Genomic DNA, 21,943 nt, shown 5'->3' with positions numbered 1-21,943 from the left:
CATGTTAAGGAAAGAAAAATTTACATTCTGAAGTGTGGAACATTATTTCTTAGCCCCGTTGTAACATCCATTTATGAGTTGCGAATACTATAGTTATAATGCCTTGAAAAAACACCTTAATTAGTAATTACCCTATAAATTGGTCGTGATCATTAATAGTGGTAAGTATCCAACTTAAATAATCCTGTTACGTCTATCTATAATAAGAAAACATTATAAATTTCTTCCTAAACACTTACAAACAAAAAAAAAACTATTATCTTGTAAATTAAATTAATAATTTAAAGAAATTATGAGGTTTGTACCAATTAATTTATATGTAAGTTAAATGTTGTTTTGTGAATAATTTTTTAAAAATTTTTGCTTCCTATTTTTCATTCTTAAAAATGTTCAAAAGTTCGTTCAAAATTATTCTTCATTGAATTCAACAACAAAGTTTGACTACTCCAATGTGCTTTGTATTAAGTTACCTTCTATGAATTAATACAACAACAAAAAGGTAAATAAACAGAAACTAAAAAAAATCATGTTAACTATTGATACATAGACACAACAACTTCATGAGGAGGAACCAGTAAAACATGAATTGACATGAAAAATCAAGAATTCCTGCATCAGTTCTCCTCACACTCCTAACTTTTGGTACTGAATCAGTGGGTTTGACTTCATTAGCAGCTGCAGATTTGTTTCTGAAGTCCTGAGACTCCTGTCACCCTGGTAAAAGAAGAATTAAAAAGTAGGGAAATAATAAGATTTTCTTTTGGTATTTTGGGATATTAATATGAATCTTCATAATGCATCCTTTTATTTTTCTGTTTCCTTAAGTTTATTATTGTCTTGATTCTAGAAGTAAATCTTTAAGTCATCTATACTAAGTAGATAAAGAGGATACCAATTCTGACAGTGATTACTACATTTGATATACACATTTTTTTTTTGTACAATTTTATCTTTATTTTTTGTAAACTAGGTTTACATATAACTTATTTCTATTTCTATACTAATATAACCAATTCCAATAACCGATTTTGGTGTACACATTTTGTTATACAAACTTACCTTTAATATTTTGGTAACTACTTATTCATTCTGATGATAATTAATGTCTATCATCTTACAAAAGCATGAACAAACATTGTCGTGTATGTGTTTCCTTTCCACTAGTTGTCGTGTAAGTGTTTCCACTAGTATAAAATAATGCTATTGGTCGAGAAATCAATTCGGTATATTAATAGTGGCAAGGCTGAGAAGATCTTCCTAATAAGTTATGTAAGACTAATGCATTGGTGGAACAATTTTATACACTTTGTTTTTGTACGAATATATTAATATATATTAATAAAGTCTATGTTTTTGCTTCTTAGAAAAGATATACATGATAATATTGTATTAGTCTTTCATTAGACATAATATTAATGATTTCATGGTTATACACGGCATAAAAGCTTCTGAATATTCGGTTTTGTATGACTTTAACAAATTTATCATACACAGTGGTTTGTGATTTATTATACATTTGCATATGTAATAAATCAATCAATAAGCAAATGAAGAAAGTTCAAAGTACCAACCTCATAGCCAGTGGCTGAAGTCTCACTGGCTTCTTAAATAAGGATCCTCAACTTGCCTGCTTTAATTTCACTACCAAAATTTTGTTCTCACTAGCTAGGGATGATATCTGTAGATAAAACACAAAATTTCAGCAAGCCACACAGAGGGAAGATGTCTTATGTTTCAGCATATCAAAGTCTTATTGTCTGTTGATCTTTTTCTACCTCATTAGTATGAATTTTCAATCCAAATGGCTTACGTGTAAATTAAACATAAATTAGAAGAACCCAAATGCATGTTGCATCACACAGTTTATAAAAAAAATCTTAAACAGCAAATGGAAAATCTAAAAGAAAAAACGCCTAGATAGTAAATTTTACATCTAACTTAATCTTACAAAACTAATTAGTAAAAATAAGGTTTATACTTACTAATATACTATAATTTTACTATATTTCTAGCTAAAGATTTCCAACATACTTCCTCGCTTACAAATAGATTTTTTGTCAAAATCAACCCTACTAAACAAATTTGTAGGATAAAATTTACATCCACATACATATTCTAATTTGGTCATATCTTGGTCAGAGTGTAATTTTCAACACAAACCATGCTTACACACAAGGGAACACTTGAATATGGAAGAAGTCAAGTTCATTCCAAAGGAAAGGTAAAAACAAGCATGTTTGCAGCAACATTGAGGTAACCATCCCATACCAAGGAATCAATCTGTTTATAGTATTCATATACATGTATATATATATATATATATATATATATATATATATATATATATATGTGTGTGTGTGTGTGTGTGTGTGTGTGTGTGTGTGTACATATAAATGAAATTTTGTGAAATCTTACAGAAACAGGTTGAACAGGTTGAGGAATAAAGCTAAATGGCATGGTATGTGAGATTAATGATTCAGTTAAAAATAAAATTTCTCCATTTTAGGATACCTGCTGCTTAAGACGCTCTCTCTCAACAGCCAGTTGTGTAATCAATTTTTTGAATACTTTGGCCTGCTTTCCAATGCCCTTTGCAGTTTCCATTTTCATTTCTTCCTCGCGGTGAAGGGATTCCTCCACGCTTTCCAATCTATTCCGCAAAAAGCTGAGTTCCTCATTCAACTCAGCGTTGGATTCAGACAATATGATACAATTGTCCTCTGCACTGTCAGCCCTACTCTCAGCTTTCAAAACCTTTGACTTAAGATCCTTTATCACGTTTTCCTTATCTCTAATTGTGGAATACAACTTACTTTGCTTCTCCTGACTAGCTTTAGCAGATGCTACCGTATTCTGAAATCGTACAGCAGATTCTTTCAACTGCCTCTCTAGCAAATCTGCTCTTGCAGATGTGCCTCTCAAAAGATCCAACTCCTCATTAAGTTTTAAATTTGTCTCTGTCAGTATGTTATACTTTGTTTCTGCACTGTTAGCCCTACTTTCTGCATTAGATACAGATTCTTTCAGCTCAACAATGATACTCCTCATGTCTCTTGCTTCAGAACACAAAATATTGTACTGCTTCTGATATTCATCACTGGAGGCCTTTGCATTCAGTAACTGAACATCAGATTCTTTTAGCTTCTTTTCAAGTGAATACACCTTGTCACTTAAAGAGAAGACCTCAGAATTGGCAAGGGTTAGTTTATCTTCAGCATCTTTCAGATTAGCTCGAAGCTCAGATTCACGATGACTAAGACCTCTCAAATTGAACTGAGAAATGTGGAGTCTACCTAAAAGGCCTCTTGAAATTCCCAACAGAACCTCACTTGCATTCTCTGCCTCAAGCCATCTTTCCCAAACATCAATTGCTTCTTCCTCCATGTTAACAAGCTCTTGTTCTGTAAAGAACATCCTTTGTTTTAGAGTTTCTTCAATTTCTCTTGAATCAAGTAAATCCTTCTCAAGATCCAGTTCTTTTGCCAATGATTTCTCCAGCATTCTAAGAATATTTCTTTGTTGCTCAACTGTTTGCAGTTTTATCTCTGCTTTTGCATTCAAAGATTTATCATCCTCTCTTATGATTTCGCCTGCATCATAAAAAAATCCCTGTTTCATAAATCAAGAAGCAGAAAGTTTGAGCCAGTCAGTTCAATGTTCTCCATAGTTATTTCTTTCTCCCTTCCTCTTTTATTTTGTATCAATTTTGTGATAAAAGTAACCAAAAAGAGAAGTATTGGCTGTTCTCACACAACCAATTTCACAGCCAAGTTGAAGAGAAAGTCCAGAAAACAGGACACGCATAAAAAAAATGACCTTTTTCTAACAACTTAATCAAAACATTAAAAATATGCTTAAGGTCCAGAAAATAACACGGATTTTTTCTTTTGTTCTTATAGAAAATCATAAATAATACGCGACTTACAGTGTACAAGTATTTTGAATTGTCATCAAACCACACTATCATGTATGGTAAATTTATGAAGTTCCTTAACAATTACCTAAACAGCCATACCAAGAATAATTTTTCATTGGTTGATAGTGGAAAATCTTTTAGTACATCTTAGTTAAGCTCAAATTTTACAAGTATTTATCCTAACATTTAACAAAATCAAGTGATGTTAGTCCCTCACTACACGTATTTATTACCAAGTAAAGAATTAAAACCACATCACTTTGTTAAACACAGGAACTGATCCTAAATAAAGTTTTGTAATAACTAAAAACATGTGATTCTTTTATGATCAAAATCATATATTGTCCAAACATAAAAAAAAAATATGTAAGAAAATGAACAATATAAGATCTCCTACATACCAATTTCTGCCTTCTTAAAAGTAGAGAAACTCCTCTGGAAACCAGCTGACTTTATCTTGATGTCATTCAACTCCTCTTCAGACTGATTCAACTGTTGTTCATAATCAACCAACTTATCTTGCATTGCAACAGAAGCCTCGCCCAAATGAGTGTAAGAAAGTACACACTCTCTAGCCTCACCAACCCACCCTTGAAGGGTGTTCAAGACTTCCCTCAACTCTCTCGCCTCTGAATCCAACAGCACAGACAACAGATCAAACTGCAAACCTTTTTCCAAGCAATCAATGTGATCCTTCTCCTTTTCCAAAACCAAGGCCTCAATCTCACACTCCATAGTTTCCACATACATCACAAAATAGGTCAAGTTGGAAACTTTTTCAGAGAAACCAGCCACGTCCAAATCAAGCCTTGTGAGCATTCTGCCGCAAACATCACCCAGATCTCCCATCACACTCCCACTGGTTAGTGAAACAACAGCATCTTCAAGAACAACACTGGCATCATTTTCAGCACTTTCAGTGCTCATTGTAGCACCCCACTTGCTCTAAAAATGTGGGAAGGAAGTTAAGTACTAAAAAGGAAAAAGAAAAGTTTAAAATTGCTGCCAGAAAGTTGACTGCACTGAATTTGAGGAAAGGAACTGGAAAAATGGAAATTGCAGAATAGAGCCAAAGAATTCACGATTTAAAACAATTGTGTGTGAAGGAAGAATCAGAATTTAAGGAACTAAAAAGTTCCACAGAGAATAACAAATTAAATGATACAGTTGATCGGATCGCTATTTTGCAAGTTCCACTGGCAGTTACACTTGCTCCGCGCCCTAACTGCAACGCAGCGTTTTTGCGTTAACTGTTACCCGTTTCTTTTTCTGGTTACAGGTTTTTTTTTTTTCTACCGGAGGGTTATTTAATTAGTTTAATTTTTATTTACAGTGAGTTAGAATAAAGTTTTTTACATGGTTATAACATACTTTTTTTTCTCATTTTATTCCTAATAATATTTTTAAATTAAAATATAAAATTTACAAAAAGCTTTAATTTAAGAAAGAAAAAGTTAAAACAAAAGACATTAAAATATAGTAGAAAAAATGGTGATAAAAAGAAACTCATTAATAATAGAAAAATACTCTCTCACAAATAAAAAAAAATTAAATACTCATATTTTAAGTATAATTAAATTATATATTTTTAAAATAATTAGTTATGTATTACAACATAGTTTCAACAATATATACTAAGTAGTATATTTAATTACTTTATTTTCATATAATAAATAAAATTATATAAAATAAAAAATAATGCAATATATTATTTATAAAAAAACATAACAAAAATTTAAACATAATCACACCTGTGTTTCCACTAATTAAATAACAAAAATAATATTGTAATTACAAATTTGGAACTAACTATTTTAAAATACTGTAACTTATACTCTCTCTCTCACTATATATATATATATATATATATATATATATATATATGAACTTATTATTAAATATGCTTTGATATGTTGAAATTAATTTATTTCATTTTTCGGTTCAAATACAGTCTATTATTAAATGTGTAGTTTTATGTTTCTCTTTAGGTTTTGAATTTTTATTTTATCACCTGAAGTTTTCTATAGGTTTTTGCATGAAAGTAGTATAATTTCCCGGATGTATTGATTTGGATAATATTTTAAAATATTTATAGCTTAAGATAAGTTTACTTTTTTAAAAAGAAGTCAGTTTTAATGACTTACTTAATTAATGACTAAATTTTTCTAATAAAATATGACGTTTTTCTATTAAAACATAACGAGTCATTTTTATTTGGAAATCTTGCTTAAAATAATATAACTTTTTTTTTTAAAAGAAAAATCATTTGAAGTGAACTCTTCATTTTTTTATATATTACATATATAATAAAAAACAAAAAAAAAAAGTAAAGAAATAGAGATCGTCACTTAAAGTAATACTTTTTTTTAAGTAAATAGAAGTCATCACTTCAAATGACATTTTTAAAAATAAATAAATGAAATAATCATTTAAATCATGAATTTTATTTAAAATAAAAAATAAAAAGTTGGTCACTTACCCAAATTGTCAATCTTATAATACTCACACTTACCCAAATCTCATACGTTTTGAAGAATGACCACACTCTAATAAAAGATAAAAAGAAAAAACTGTTTATATAGATATACCAAGTATATTAAACAAAATAGATATTGAAACGTGTGTAAGAGTAACACTCAATAACTTGAAGTGTTAAAGTATTGCTCATAAATTCATACCAAGACAAACAAACATTTCAACGTGTGTTGGTATTATTTTGCTTTAAAAAATCAGCAGACAAGTCCATATTTTTTGTTTCTACATCTCTCTTTCACATAGGTCCTCCTTCAAGGAGCAATAATTATATGAAACTCAAATAATTCATACGGGATAATGAACACTATTGTTTTGATCAAATAGAATAATAGAGAAAAAAGAATTAAGAAAAGGATGACGGTGATATGTGAAATTACTAGTTAAGTTCAAAAGCTTTTATGTGTTAAGTAAAAACATTATTGTTTTGGAGCATGCAAATGAAAGTTATATCCCTACTTAAAAGCAAAGATTTTTTTTTTAAATAAGTTAATTTCATTCTAAAATTACCAAAAGGGTGAAAATTTTAAAAAATAATTGACACATCGTGCCAACTTGACACAACATCATAATAAATAAGTTGTATTATGTTAAAGCGATTTTTACTATAATTAAATTGAAGTTATGTCAAATCTGGATGACTTCTTCAAAAGATAAAATTATCACATCTTGAGTCGACTTTAATTAAAATTATAAAGTTAATTACATTTAAGCCAAAAGCGAAGTTGTACCATGTTGGCAAAATTTCAGTTTTGTTATGAAATATATTGAAGTTATGACACACTGGAATGACTTTTATCTTTAGAGAACATGTTGAAGTTGTATAATGTTGTGACTTCTTTATTTTTGAAGTCGTGAGATTTTAGCATGACTTTAGTGTGTTGTAGATAGTGTAATTTTTTAATACTTCATATTTTTTTAGTTTTATTTAATAAAAATGAATAAAAAAAAGGTTATGAATAAAAATGAAAATTCAATTACATTAGGACAAGGTAGTTGTAGAGCTTGAAACTCGATGTAATCACAACACCAATGACATGAAGTCAAGGAACCAATAATCAAAATTATAAAATTGATCGGATAATACAACAATTTTGGTTTCGACAAAATATTTCTTATGATCAACTTCATAAAGAAAATATGAGAAGTAGAACAAAGAGATATTGACCTCAATCCGAGGTGGATAGCTACATGCAATGATCCATAATGGTCTCATTGAAATTTGCCTTATTTTAATAGAAAATTACCCCCATTAGGGAGGGGCCATGTCCCCCTCCCAATTTTGAATTTTTTTAATTATATATATATATATATATATATATATATATATATATATATTATATTAGAAATTTATTAAATTTTTAAAATTGTAGGCAATATATTTAAATAATTGATGAAAATTAAATTGTGTATTTTTTTATTTCTTTTATAAAACACACCATTTAATGTTAATAGATAATAAAGAATAAAAATATTTAGTAGAGCCGTCAAAATGGGTTATAACCCGCGAGCCAACCCGGCACATCACAGGTTCGGATCGGGTTGGGTTGAAAAAAAATTACAAATTTCAGTACGGGTTAAAAATGAACCCGACTCATTCGGGTTGAACCCGTGATGAGTTGGGTTGGGTCACCAACCCGCCAATAAATTTTAAATATTAAATTGATATATACATTAAATTTTATATATATATATAATTATATATACATATATTATATGTATATATTATATATATTATATATGTATATATATTATATATTATATTATATATATATATATATTATATGAATATATGTATATTATATATATTATATATATATATATATATATATTATATAAGTATATATTAAAAAAATAAGTGACAAAAATGATTTGATGTTAGATAGTAATTTATATTTTTGTGATTTTGGTTTGTATTTGGAGTTTAACATAATTTGGGATTTTATTTGGATTGTATTGAAGTTTATTTAGATTTTAATCGGAATTATAATTTAGTTTTTTTGAGATTGAAGAAAAAAATTGTGTGTTTTTTTTTAATTAAGTGAGCCAATGAGCCAACCCGTTTAACCCGCCAACCCGTGGTGGGTCGGGTCGGGTTCTAATTTTGTTGGCTCGCTAATAAGTGAGCTGGGTTGGGTTGACCCACTAAGTGACCAACCCGTCGCGGGTCGAGCCGGGTTGGGTCGGGTGATCCATTTTGACAGCTCTAATATTTAGGTTTAATTTCTCTTTTGGTCTTTTTTTTGTCAAAAAATTGATACTAGGATTATATTAATTACATTAATAAAGCAAATCATCCATATTAAGAGTTTCAATTTTAGTGAAAGAATCATTGATCTATTCCAAGAAATTTAAAAAACTTTATCATAAAAGACCAAATTGCATTATTTTTTCAAAAAATCGAGATCAAATTGAGCTTAAAAAAACTAGAGAACCAATTTAATATTTGTAAACGAAAACATGAATCAGAAGAGTAATTAAACCAAATATTTATTAATATAATTTTTATTTTCATTCTTATTGTCTTTTTAGTTTTTTCACAAATTGTAATCATCTCTCACTCTCACATGTTTTCTTTTTATTTTTGAAAAATAAAAAAAGTTATACACAAACTCATTATTTTTGCTTTAATTTCTCATTTATCCTCTTCCTTTCTTGTCTCTTGTCTCACTTGATAATAAAAACATTATTTTTTATCTCATTAGCTTTTTGTTCATTTTTTTATGAATATAGAAAAAAAATAATGTATCATGTGTTTTTTCATAACCGATTTTTAATTGTGACTTGATTATAATATTTATTTTTCTTTTAATAGTTATGTGCCTAAATTTTTTGTTAGATTATGATAAATTATTTGTTAAGATTATTTACAAAAAAGTATATTGATAAAGAATAAAAGAATAAATTCATCGTTTAAAAATGAGGAAAAAAAATATTGATGAAAACAAGATAAATTATATTTTTTCACATATTTTGAAGCATTATACTAATGATCAAATTGTTTAGTAAAATAATCATTGTTTTAAAGCATTATCCTATGATCAAATTTGATAATTTCAAAATTAATTTTGTTCCCTTCAAATTTTTTGTCATGATATGTCACTATTTGCAGAAATTATTGAAGAATATAACTTTAACAAGAGAGTTTCTGGTATACATAAAGATAAAATATAATATATTACTAGACGTGATGTTTAAAGAGTTATATACTTAATCCTACATGATATATTCAAATATTATTTTTAAAGTAAATATAAATTATGATCAGGGATGGCAACGGGGCGGAACGGGGACGGGTTTCGCTATCCCATATCTATCTCCGTAAAAAAAATTCATCCTCATCCCCATACCCAAATTCAACGGGTATCAAACTTTTGTCTCATCCCCATCCCCACCGGGTAACGGGTATAATCTCGTATCCATTTTCTAAATATTAATTTTAATTAATTTTTATAAAACAGTAAAAAATTACGTAAAGGAAACATAATATTATCAAATATTCAATATTAGGAGAATGATTCTTTCTTCGATATCAAATACTTTGAAATAAATTATAATTGTTTACATTTTAGATTAGAATACCAAATAAAATTTTATAAGAACTAAAACATTTATTAAATTTACAAACATTAATGAAACCTAGTTGATAAATTTTAAAAATATTTTTAAAAAAATATAAAAGGAAAACAAATATTCAAATTAAAATATATTTTAAATGTTTGTTTACTTCAATTTTTTAAATTCTAATAAATCTTTTTTTTATACACTAATAAAAGTTATAATACATCACTTGATCAAAATGACGCAAAGAACAAATAATAAACATAATAATAAATTTTTACATAGATCTTGTATATTTTGAACTCCAATATATATATATATATATATATATATATATATATATATATATATATATATATGTTGGATGGTGATTAAAAAAATATTCATAGCAATTACATTAAATTTTTCTTGTAGTAAATAAAAGTTATTTATACAATTATAGTAAAAAAATTACATTATGATTGATAATGAGTTAGAAAATAAAAAATAATTAGATAAAATATATCGAAATAGTATTTTACATGATGAAAATAAACAACAAATAAAAATATAAAAAAAATTAACACATGTGTGTCTTAAAAACAATTTGAGAGACTATTGAGAGAAATCACACAAAGAAAAACAAATGTATAATTAAAGGTATAATAAGATAAAAAAATATCTTAGAGATCTAAGAAAACTTTTCAAATATTAACATATATACTCAATAGTTGAGAAATAATGAAAATTATTTTAGGGAAATAAAAGAGTTCTTCATATGAAACAAAAATGAATAATAATAAGTAAATAATATTTTTTTTATATTACCGGTAAATGAAAGGTTTATGCTATTAAACAATTAAATTGAGAGCATTAAACATTCTCATCTTAACGGAAAATATATAAGAAATAAAAATATTAAAAAATAATAGAAATATTCAAATGTGAGACATATTTTTTATTTTAAATTGACATATATCATTTCAACATAATTACATAAATGTTATAATAAGACTAGCAGACACACAAACGCTATCGCGCATGTGTGTATGCATTTTTTAAATATGCGTGATATTATATTAATAGGTGATGATAATATAATGTTATTAAGTTAATATATAAAATAAAATTATATTTATTAAAAATAAAGTGAAATATATAAGAAAATATGAGAAAATAATTATTGATAAATAAAGAAAAAAAAGTTATAAAAATAACGGTCAATTTTCAAAAATTTAATAAATAATTATATTTTAAAGGGTAAAATTGGTATTTTGAAATGTGGACACAAAAGAGGAATCCTCTTTATATATTGTTATAGATGAAAAATATATTGGAGATGCTAATGCATTTCATGACAAACCAAATAATTTGAAGAAATAAAAAATAGAAAGTATATATATATATATATATATATATGGTTACTTAATTAATTAACATTTTAATAATTTAAATAGGGAGGAAGATGTGGCGGGGACGAGTATTATGGCGGGGATATATATATTTTCATACCCATCCCCATACCCAATTGAAAAAGTCGGGGATTTTCCATACCCATACCCATACCCATACCCAGTCAATATGGGGATTCTCCGTCAAAACGGGAACGTGTTCGGGCAATACCCACGGAGACGGGTTTATTTGTCATCTCTAATTATAATACAACTGTATAATCATTAATAGATATATTTTAATATTTTGGTTTTTTTTTCTGATATATTATTTAGTTAAATGATATAATATAATAAAAAATATCATATGATAAATGAAAAAAATAAAGTGACACAAATATATTATATATCATATTTATAGTGATGAGATTGATTCACTTAAGCTTACTTTCAATATTCCTTATCTTATTTGGACATAATTAATATTGACAGAAATTACTGGAAAACATAAATAAGAAAATTCGATACTCAGTAAAATTTGGTAATTATCCTTATCAAAATCATGTCATCAATATTATAGGTTACACATATTTATCTGTTTTAGTCTTTGTATCTTTAGTTTATAAAAGGTTGAAGAATTTCAAGTATTTTCTATAATTAACATATATTCTTTATTGTTATTTAAAAAATGTTTGAAATTCAACATTTTTAAACGTTTTAATTTTTCTAGTTTATGCTTACATGCAACAATTATTTTAAATTTTTGTAGAAGGAAAAAAAATGTGTATGCATAGAAGGTGTGTGTTAATATGACATGCATGTATTTGGACATATGCATGTATTAGACATGTATAGTATTTAGAATTCAATTTATTTTACTATGTGATTAAAGTTGTCAAAACGGATAATTTGGCTCTATCGGGCTTGATCCATCACTGGTTGATCATTTAGTGAGCCAACCCAACCCGACTCACTTTTTAGCGAGCCAAAAAAATTTGGATCCGGCCTGACTCACCACGGGTTGACGAGTTAAACAAATTGGCTCACGGGTTCTCTTAATTAAAAAAAATACAATTTTTTTATTTTTTTAGTCAAAATTAAATTATAATTCTAATTAAAATCTAAATAAACTTTAATACAATCCAAATACAAACCAAAATAAAAAAAAATACAAATTATTTATGTGTTGGCTAAAAAAAAAGACAACCTTACATGACCTAGATGTAAAACCTAACTTAATAAAAAACACTTATGTGACCCTTTTATTTGCGGGTTGGTGAGCCAACCCCCCGGCTCACCACGGATTCAACCCGGGTGAGTCGGGTTCTAGATCAGCCGGGTCAAAAATTAACCCGTATTGAAATTTGTAAAAAAAATTTAACCCAACCCGAATCCGTGATGTGCCGGATTGAATTACCGATTCCAACTCATTTTGACAGCTCTATATGTGAACATTGTTCTATTCAATCTATATCTATTATCTATTATTTATTATTATACTAAAAAAATATATTTTATAATTTGTGTTTATTTTGTTGATAAATGTAGACAAAGTTAATATTTTAATTATTTAAAATTATTAATTTTCCATTTTTTTAATTTATATTTATTTTACTACCACATAAAAGTTATTTTACTCAATTTATGTATTTTATTTTAAATAATTTGTCCTAAAAATTGAAATTTACTTTTATATTATTGTTTTAATTTTTAATTTTATACTTTTATAATTTTTTATTAATTGATTATTTAATAAATTATTAAAGAATAACTTATATTTTAAGTATTAATTTCCTTATACTATTTTTTTTTTCATTTTTAAGTTTATCATTTTATGATTTCTTATTATTTGGTCATCTATTATTTATTATCTATTATATGTTATAATATAAAAAAAAAAGATATCACACAATTTACTTTATTATCTATTTTGTTGACAAGTATTAAAAAGTTAATTTTTTAGTCATTTAACATTGCTAATTTACTTTTTTTAATTATTTTTATTTTGCTGTCAAATGTGCATAGTATTTTATCTATTTGTTTTATTTAACATTGATATTTATTTTACTCTTTTATTTATTTGTTTAGCTTTTAAATTGACTTTCCCTAAAACTTGTTCTATCAGACAAAGAAGGATGTTGGTAAGTTTGTTGATGTGGGGGCCTATTGGAAGGTCCAGCTTGGCCCATGCTTTGATGAGGTCTCCATCCTTGGTTATAGTTCCCTGGTCGGCCTTGATTGCCCATATAACTAACTTCCTCTTGAGATGTGCTTAGCATAGCACATTGCCCATTAGTATGGTTCCCTCCACATAACTCACAACTTTGCACTTGTTGGAGTTGAGCTACAGAGGCATTTTGAAGCTCTTGAGGAAGTTGTGACAGTTTCTTCATGAGGGTCTCCAGCTGCTGAGTCATAATCTTGTTTTGAGCCAATAGAGCATCTTGAGATTGAAGCTCTAGAATACCCTTCTTTTGAGAATGGGCTCTCTCAGTGTAAGCTTCATTATCATTGGCGGCCATATTCTCTATTAACTCATAAGCTTCCTCTGGCGTCTTCCACTTGATACTCCCACCGGCAGAGGCATCCAACATAAGCTTTGACTGGGATTTAAGTCCTGCCAAGAAAAGAGTGAGCTGTGTAGGTTGATCAAACCCATGAATGGGAGTCTTCCTCAACAGTCCCTTGAATCTATCCCATGCTTGGCCCAATGACTCATCCATATCTTGTTGAAATGCCGAGATTTCCTGCTTTCCCTTGTTAACCTTGGACTGGGGAAAATATTTGCTCAAGAACTTTGCAACCACATCATCCCAGTTAGTGAGGCTATTTTCAGGAAAAGAATTCAGCCAGGCTTTTGCGGGTCCTGCTAGTGAGAATGGAAAGAGACTCAGTCGTATGGCTTCATCAGGAACTTGATGGATCTTCACAGTATTGCATATCTCTAAGAATGTGGCCAGATGAGTGTAAGGATTCTCATGAGACAGGCCATTGAACTGATTACTCTGCACCAAATGAATAAGAGCTGGCTTCATCTCCATGTTGGTGGCATTGACAGTTGGCCTAGCAATACTGTTGAAGTTGATATGGCCTGTGAACGCTGCATAATCTTCCAAAGTGCGTCTTTCACTACCCCTACCATCACCATGAGGATTTTCAGCCATTTCTTCTTCTGGCAAAGAATCAAGATTCTGAGAAGTAGACGGAAGAGTGTCTGAATCAGAAGAGTAATGGGCAACTTGTTGTGCTTGAGCTCGTCTTCTCCTTGTGGCACTATTGTTTCTGCGGGCAGTTTTCTCTATCTCGGGATCAACAAGGAGTGGTTCTGAAGATGCAGTCCTCCTTGTACGGATCCTACCCTGCATAAACTATAGAGCAACAACAAAAACAAGCTCGAACTACAAGTTAGCCCAAAAATAATGTGCGTATATAAGTAAACAAAAACAGTAAATATGCACAAAAGAATTTAAGTCTAAATAAGTCAAAAATCACACAATAGTCTAGTATTAGACACGGGTCCCCGGCAACGGCGCCAAAAACTTGTTAAAGACTTTGGCAAGTGTACCAAGTCGCGCAAGTAGTAACCGGTAAGACCGGGATATCGTTTCCCAAGAGACTCGTGTATACTAATTAATTGCGTAATTAGTGACTAATTTAAACTAATGAATAAATCCATATTTTGAGTTTTAATGTATGAAATTAAACTTTGCATAAATAATTAAAATTGAACTTTGAAAGTTAAAGGCACTTAGTGAGTGGAAAAGATTAGAAATGATATGACTTGATATTGCCGGGGTTAGAATTCACCAACTATGCTCTCATGCAACTACAATTTAACATCCTCTTCATTAATATGCTAATGCCAACCCACAAAATTACTCAAACCCTAATTCCTTAAAAGATTGAGCCTAAATTTCCTTATTAAAAGTCAATTCCTTGAACTCTTAATAAGCAAATTTGCTTTATGCACAAGGGCTTAAGACAACCAATGGGTCAAGCCCCATTCCTAGGTACAAGCTCCATTGAGTTTTCTTATTTCAAATCTAGGTTTCAAAAGATATTTCCACACCCAATGAACCAAAAATCATGCAAGAGATGACTAAATCAATGCAAGCTTTAAGTGAAGAAATAAGAAGACTAGCAATTAATGAAAGAGTCATATATATAATCAAAACATTTGCATTTACACAAGAGTTTCGTGGCTACATCTAACCCCAACAAAAATGGGTTTAGCTCTCCATTGCCATGGAGAGCTCAAGCTTAAAAATGGAAGAGATGGAAGAGAAAGAAATACAAAGAGGAAGATGGAGCTGTTCCCACAAGCCCTAGCACTCCTCCAAGCTCTCCAAATGTGTTCTTCGTGCCTCCAAAATGCCAAAGATGAGTTTCCCTTCGCGAAAACAGAAGAAAAGGAGCCAACTTGCCACATCAGCGAACAATGGCGCCTGGCGGCAGGGTCTCACCGCCATGCGGTATCGGGCAAACAGGGGCAAAAATTGGCAGCTACCGCCTAGCGGTGTCCAGTTACCGCCAGGCGGTTCGTAGCAGGGGCGCCTGGCTGGCGCTTGGTTGGCGCTTGACTGGCGGTCTGTTCCGCCTGGCGCTTGCTTCGTGTCGCCAGGCGCTTCCTGTTGACATTTTTCTTCTTCTCCTTGCTATTTCGGGTCACTCATTAATCTGGATTTTTGGACAAAGCTTCCCATCTACAAAAAGGACACAAAAAATGGGGATTAGTGATATATTTAGATCAATGTAACCCAAAATGTATTTATTTACAAAAGTAAGGTAAAATTGAGGATTAAGTAGGTTAAATGCTTTGGAAGAGATGATTTTGCTAATGAAATATAGCTTAGATAATGGTAAAAATTAACATTATCAGCAACCTCCAAGAGGCTCTCCAAGTACCCAAAAGTGTTTCTCTGTTGTGCAAAATGAGGAATCCCAAAACCCTCACGAGAAACATGTTCAAATACCCATTTTCGACACATCAGCGTCGTCATCGCTTGACGCCATCTCAACACCGCCAAGTGTCGTATCAGTAAAATGTGAAACATGCAACTCTAGAAAGTCACAGCTTGGTGGCACCCCTCCATCGCTCGGCGATAGGTCTTACGAATTGAATGATGCTAAGCCCTACTTTTTCACTGCTCAACCTTGTGGCGCTTAGTCTCACTTTCCACTGCTTAGCCTTGTGGACGCTCAATCTCACTTTCTATCACTCAACCTTGTGAGGTTTGATAGCATTTTGTATTTGAAGCACTGGCGTGATTTTAGTGGCGCCCGATGCGGGTATTTGCTTCAAATTGATATTTTCTTTTCCAAAACATGCTCCATTGAGTTCTTGCTTGTTTTTCTCCACCACAAATGCTTCCTATTAACTTATTTAACATACTCAAAAAGAGATTAGAGGTAAAACAATCATAAAATAACTAAAATATAAAACAAAACAAAATACATTAAACTTGAGAATATAACAAGATAAAAGCTAAGAAAAAGTTTATTTATTCATGATAGTAAACACACAAAAATAGGTAAAACTGGATGTTATCAGAATACCTATTAGACGAGTTTGTCCATACACATTAGATAACATTGTTCATTCACTAATTAAATGAATCTTAATACACATTAAACGAGTTTGTTCATACATTGATTAAATGAGTATAGCAAAAAATATTAAATAGGTCTAACAATACACATTGAATGAGTTTATCCATACACAGAATAGATGAATATAGCAAAAATTAGTAGATGAGTCATTCCACACATTAATTAGACGAGTCTAAGAATACACTATAGTAAAAATATGATAAGAACACAAACACTTAAATTCCTGAGGTGTGTAACACTGCCTTAAGGATTTATTCATAGTGTATGCGCAAACCCCCCAAGGTACAACATGAACATCTCGGATATATTCCGAGGATAACAGAAACTAGCAAGATAAACTCTATAAACTCAGGATCTTAAATAAAGAGAACATAAACTCATAAAATAATAAAAGAGAGTGAAATAAAAAAGAAGTAAGGAGAAGAAATATGAGTGTGAAGGTATATCTTTGGAGGAAGGATAAGACACCTATTTAAAGGTGGATGGAGGAGTTGAGATGACAACAACGGTTAAATTATTGTTGTAACTACCAAATCAAAACTATTGCAACAATAATGGCTAAATCAAAACTATTGTTTGCAGCTTTCATACGTTTGCAATAATAATTAAAACAGATTTTACAACATACACAATAGACAAGTATGCCCATACATTAATCAGGCAAGTCTTGCTACCCCACATTAGATGACTTTGCTCATATATTGATTACATGAGTTTAGCAGTATACATTGGACAAGTTAGATGTGTTTACTAATACACATCATACGCATCTACCCATTCTCTAATTAAATGTGTCTTGCAATATACATTATATGAGTTTATATATATATATATATATATATATATATATATATATATATATATATATATATATATATATATATATATATATATATTACACAAGTGTGTACATATACTAATTAGACGAGTCTAATGATATATATTATACTTTGTTCATATACTAATACGTAGTTTTAACGAGTCTACCTACAATTTTTTTTTTTAGTGTCCTTTATACTTTTAGAATGTTTATTCTATAATTTTGCATATGTTTTGTACTTTATAAAGCCTATTATTGATTATTTTTACATACATGCTGATTTTCTAAACTTATAAATCATTTTTAACATTGATTCTATTCAAAACTTTATCATAAACTTAAACATATTTATTATTTCTTTTCTTAAACTCTATATCTCTTTTAATAAACACACAAACATGAAATCAATCCTAGCATATAAGCACATGTTTAAAAGTAATTTTATACAAAAGTACCACATTTTGGTTAAAAAAACCGGATTATGACCATGCATGCCTTGCTCTCTCTTCATGTGAAATATATCTTACATACTAATATGCACCTGTGAAATACATGTATGCATTTATGCACATGCTTTGACCAGAATCACAGGACTGGAATCAAATAAAACATATACCTTTAACAGATTTTAATTTAAGTGAACTTCTAACATAGAGTTTAATTTTATTTAAACAGTCACTAACAATTAATTACAAATTTGTTATTTTGAATAATAATTCATTTTTTATTTTAAAAAAATTTAAACTAATTATATTTTATTTTAAATTAATTTTATTTACAAAGATGAAATCGTAATCTTACAATTTCATTTGGACCATAATTCTACGAGATAAATTAGTTTTTTGTAGAATATAAAATATTTTTGTGTTTGCTTCGCAAAAAGTATAAAAAAATTGATCTCTCTTTTGTCATCTATCTATCTATCTCTTTTTCTTCTTTTTTTTTCTATCAATATTTAGGTGGTGTTTATGAAGTAAAAATAAAGTTGTTGTTTTCAAACTAAGAATTATATACATTATTATTTTCTTAATAAATATAACTAAACAAAAACATTTGAAAATGATTAAAATTCAAATAAAGGAACAAATAAATTTTAAATATATTTAGCCCCGCAACAGGTTCATTATTATTTTTTTAAAGAAAATAGATTTTTGATAAAATTATCTTTATTTAAAATCTTGTTATTTTGTTTATAATAATCATAACTAACTGTGTTCAGGTCCACCGCTCAGTACACTTCCATTCTATTCACCGTTTTACGACTCTAAACTAAATCAATTTATTAATACAGGTCATAAAAAATTAAGTTATCTTTTTATTAAAAATGAAAATATATTTCGTCTATAAATTGGACCCGTTATCTTTTCAAAAAGAATTAATCTATTCTTAATAGAAATAATCTATTATCTTAAATAATCTTTTTAATAGACTATACATTATCTTTTATAAATTTTTTAGTGAAATATTATCTAATGGTGTTTTTAAAAGACTATATATATTATCCTAAATAATTTACTTATATCTTAAATAATATTTTTAATAGACTACTTATCATCTTATATAATCTTTTTAACATATTACATATTATCTTAAATAATCTCCTTATATCTTAATAATCTTTTAGAATAATTTCCTCTAAAGCTATAAATACCTACATAAAGCATTGGCATTCCACATTACAATTGAATCACCAGAAGGAGAACAAGGAAAAGAAGGAGAAAAGAGTACGTAGCATACACAGAGGTCTAGTCCAGAAACAAAGAGGAGCGACTTACCTCCAAGAACACATATCCATGGCGAGAAGCTTGTTTCTCATGCTATTTGCAGTAGCCACCTTGCTTCATGGCTCCATGGCACAGACCCGACACGTGGTGGGTGATTCCGCCGGCTGGACCATCCCTTATGGGGGTGCTGCAACCTACACCGCCTGGGCTTCCGACAAAACCTTCGTCGTAGGTGATACTCTCGGTATGTTAATCTCCCAAAATCCTTCCGCTAATCGTTAATACGGATAAGTCATGAAAAGGAATAATGGATACAGACCCAGTAGGTGAATATTTAGCTCAAATTTTTTTTATTGGTGAATTTTGCAGTGTTTAACTTCACAAACGGCCATCACGACGTAGCCAAGGTGACGAAATCAGTTTATGACGCATGCAACGGTGCGAGCACCCTTTTCACCCTTACCTCCGGTCCAGCGACCGTGGCGCTGAACGAGACAGGGGAACAATATTACATTTGCACCTTCGGATCACATTGTTCCCTTGGTCAGAAATTGACAATTAACGTTGTTAACAGACCCAGTAGGAGTGGTTCTCCACCAAGGGCTAGCCCTGTCCCCACACCAACACAAGCACCAAGCACTGTGCCAGCCCCTCCTCCAGGTCCATCAACTGGACCAGTTACTTTCATTGTTCGAGAGAGCTTAGGCTGGATCGTTCCTACTAACGGTGCTGCAACTTACGCATCTTGGGCATCTGACAAGACCTTCAGGGTTGGAGACATACTAGGTAAGTCAACATACATCATTACATTAATTAAACACTTAAACAATTTTAAGAGATTTATAGCTCATTTATGGTTTGATCAATGCTTGAAGTAAATAACTAATGACATCTTCTATTGTTTGTGTTTTACAGTGTTCAACTACCGATCTAACAGACACAACGTAGAGGAAGTGACGAAGGAGAATTTTGATTCTTGCAACTCAACCTCTCCTCTTGCCACTTACACCACTCCACCTGCGAGAGTGACCCTCAACAAATCTGGTGCTCACTACTTCATCTGTGGAGCTCCAGGGCACTGTCAAGGAGGCCAAAAACTCGCCATCAATGTCACCGGAAATAGTAGCAGTGCCACCACCGCCAGCTCTCCTTCCCCCTCTCTCACCACCAATCCTTCTACCCCTTCTCCCGCAAGCTCTCTCGTCGTCCCTCTGCCACAGAACTCTGAAGCTGCATCTATCGAACTTGCTGGAGTTTCTGCTACCCTTCTTTCACTTGTCGCGGCTTTCTTCTATTAGAGACATGAGTTTGTAGTTAGCCGTGTTTGGAACTCACTATTCTTATCGCTTTTTCATTGTATTTCATGAATTCGCTTTTTCATTGTATTTTGTTTCTTTTTTTTTTCCTTTCTTGTTTTGTCCTCTCTGAGAGAAACTATTTCACTTTAGAAAATATAAAATACTTTGTGATTACTTTGTCCTCTCTAACTCTCTTTTTCTATCAATGTAGAGACGATGTTTATCACATACAAATAAAATTACTATGTTCAAACTAAGAATTAAACATCACTATTACTTTTTTATAAATATAACTAAAGAGCACATTTGAAAATGAATAAAATTCAAATAAAAAAATACTAAATATATTTAGTCCTGAAATAGGTTTACAATTTTATTTTAGTCTTTGTATAATTATTTGTTTTAGATAGATGTTGATAAAATCATCTTTATTTTAAATAATAATATTTTGTTCTAATAATTATAGTGTATATTTTTCTCTTTCTATACTTTTAAAATATATATTATTGTAAAAAGTGATACCAAAATTTCAGATCTTATATATATATATATATATATATATATATATATATATATATATTTATATATATATATATTTATATATATATATATATATATATATTTATATATATATATATTTATATATATATATATATTTATATATATATATATATATTTATATATGTATAAAATTTTACTATTTCTAATCATTATCTATTATAATATAAAAAAAATACTAAGAAAATAAGTTTCTTATCCATCTTTATTTTTTTATAAGTGTCCCAATTGTTATTTTTTAAGTCATCTATTATAATAAAAGAAAAGAAGGTACTTCTATTATAATCTATTATGATATAAGAAAAGAAGATATTAGGAAAATTACTTTCTTATCCATGTTTATTTTACAAGTGTCCTAATTATCATTTTTTTCAGTCATCTATTATATAATATTAGAAAAGAAGGTACTTTTATTATAATATAAGAAATTATAATACAAGAAAAGAATGAACAAGGAAAATTACTTTCTTACTCATGTTTATTTTGTTGATAAGTGTCTTGATTGTTATTTGTTTAGTCATTTGACATTTGATATTTGAACTTTTAAATTTTTT

At 29.5% G+C, this 21,943-nt stretch overlaps 3 protein-coding genes across 3 annotated transcripts; 1 reads left to right on the top strand and 2 right to left on the bottom strand.

Moving 5' to 3' along the window:
- Positions 1 to 397: 397 nt before the first annotated feature.
- Positions 398 to 5,126, bottom strand: LOC114182725 (WPP domain-interacting tail-anchored protein 1-like). The gene is made up of 4 exons (XM_028069657.2): positions 4,318 to 5,126; positions 2,512 to 3,590; positions 1,572 to 1,678; positions 398 to 714 (listed from the first exon to the last, which is right to left on the bottom strand). The coding sequence occupies exons 1-3, from the start codon at positions 4,841 to 4,843 to the stop codon at positions 1,619 to 1,621; spliced, it is 1,665 nt and encodes a 554-aa protein (XP_027925458.1). The 5' UTR covers positions 4,844 to 5,126; the 3' UTR covers positions 398 to 714; positions 1,572 to 1,618.
- An 8,337-nt stretch (positions 5,127 to 13,463) lies between these two features.
- On the bottom strand, positions 13,464 to 14,420 carry LOC146886723 (uncharacterized). The gene has a single exon (XM_085671842.1). It carries the CDS (start codon positions 14,418 to 14,420, stop codon positions 13,464 to 13,466), a length of 957 nt encoding a protein of 318 aa, XP_085527968.1.
- A 5,122-nt stretch (positions 14,421 to 19,542) lies between these two features.
- LOC114180439 (blue copper protein-like) lies at positions 19,543 to 20,831 on the top strand. The gene is made up of 3 exons (XM_028066757.2): positions 19,543 to 19,777; positions 19,903 to 20,319; positions 20,449 to 20,831. The coding sequence occupies exons 1-3, from the start codon at positions 19,603 to 19,605 to the stop codon at positions 20,829 to 20,831; spliced, it is 975 nt and encodes a 324-aa protein (XP_027922558.1). The 5' UTR covers positions 19,543 to 19,602.
- The last annotated feature ends 1,112 nt before the right edge of the window (positions 20,832 to 21,943 follow it).

The sequence above is a fragment of the Vigna unguiculata genome, chromosome 4, assembly GCF_037176805.1.
Source record: "Vigna unguiculata cultivar grain cowpea cultivar isolate G323 ecotype 2 chromosome 4, ASM3717680v1, whole genome shotgun sequence".
Classification (NCBI taxonomy): domain Eukaryota; kingdom Viridiplantae; phylum Streptophyta; class Magnoliopsida; order Fabales; family Fabaceae; genus Vigna; species Vigna unguiculata.
Note: the sequence above shows the minus strand (reverse complement) of the source record. Positions and strands in the feature narration are given on the sequence as shown.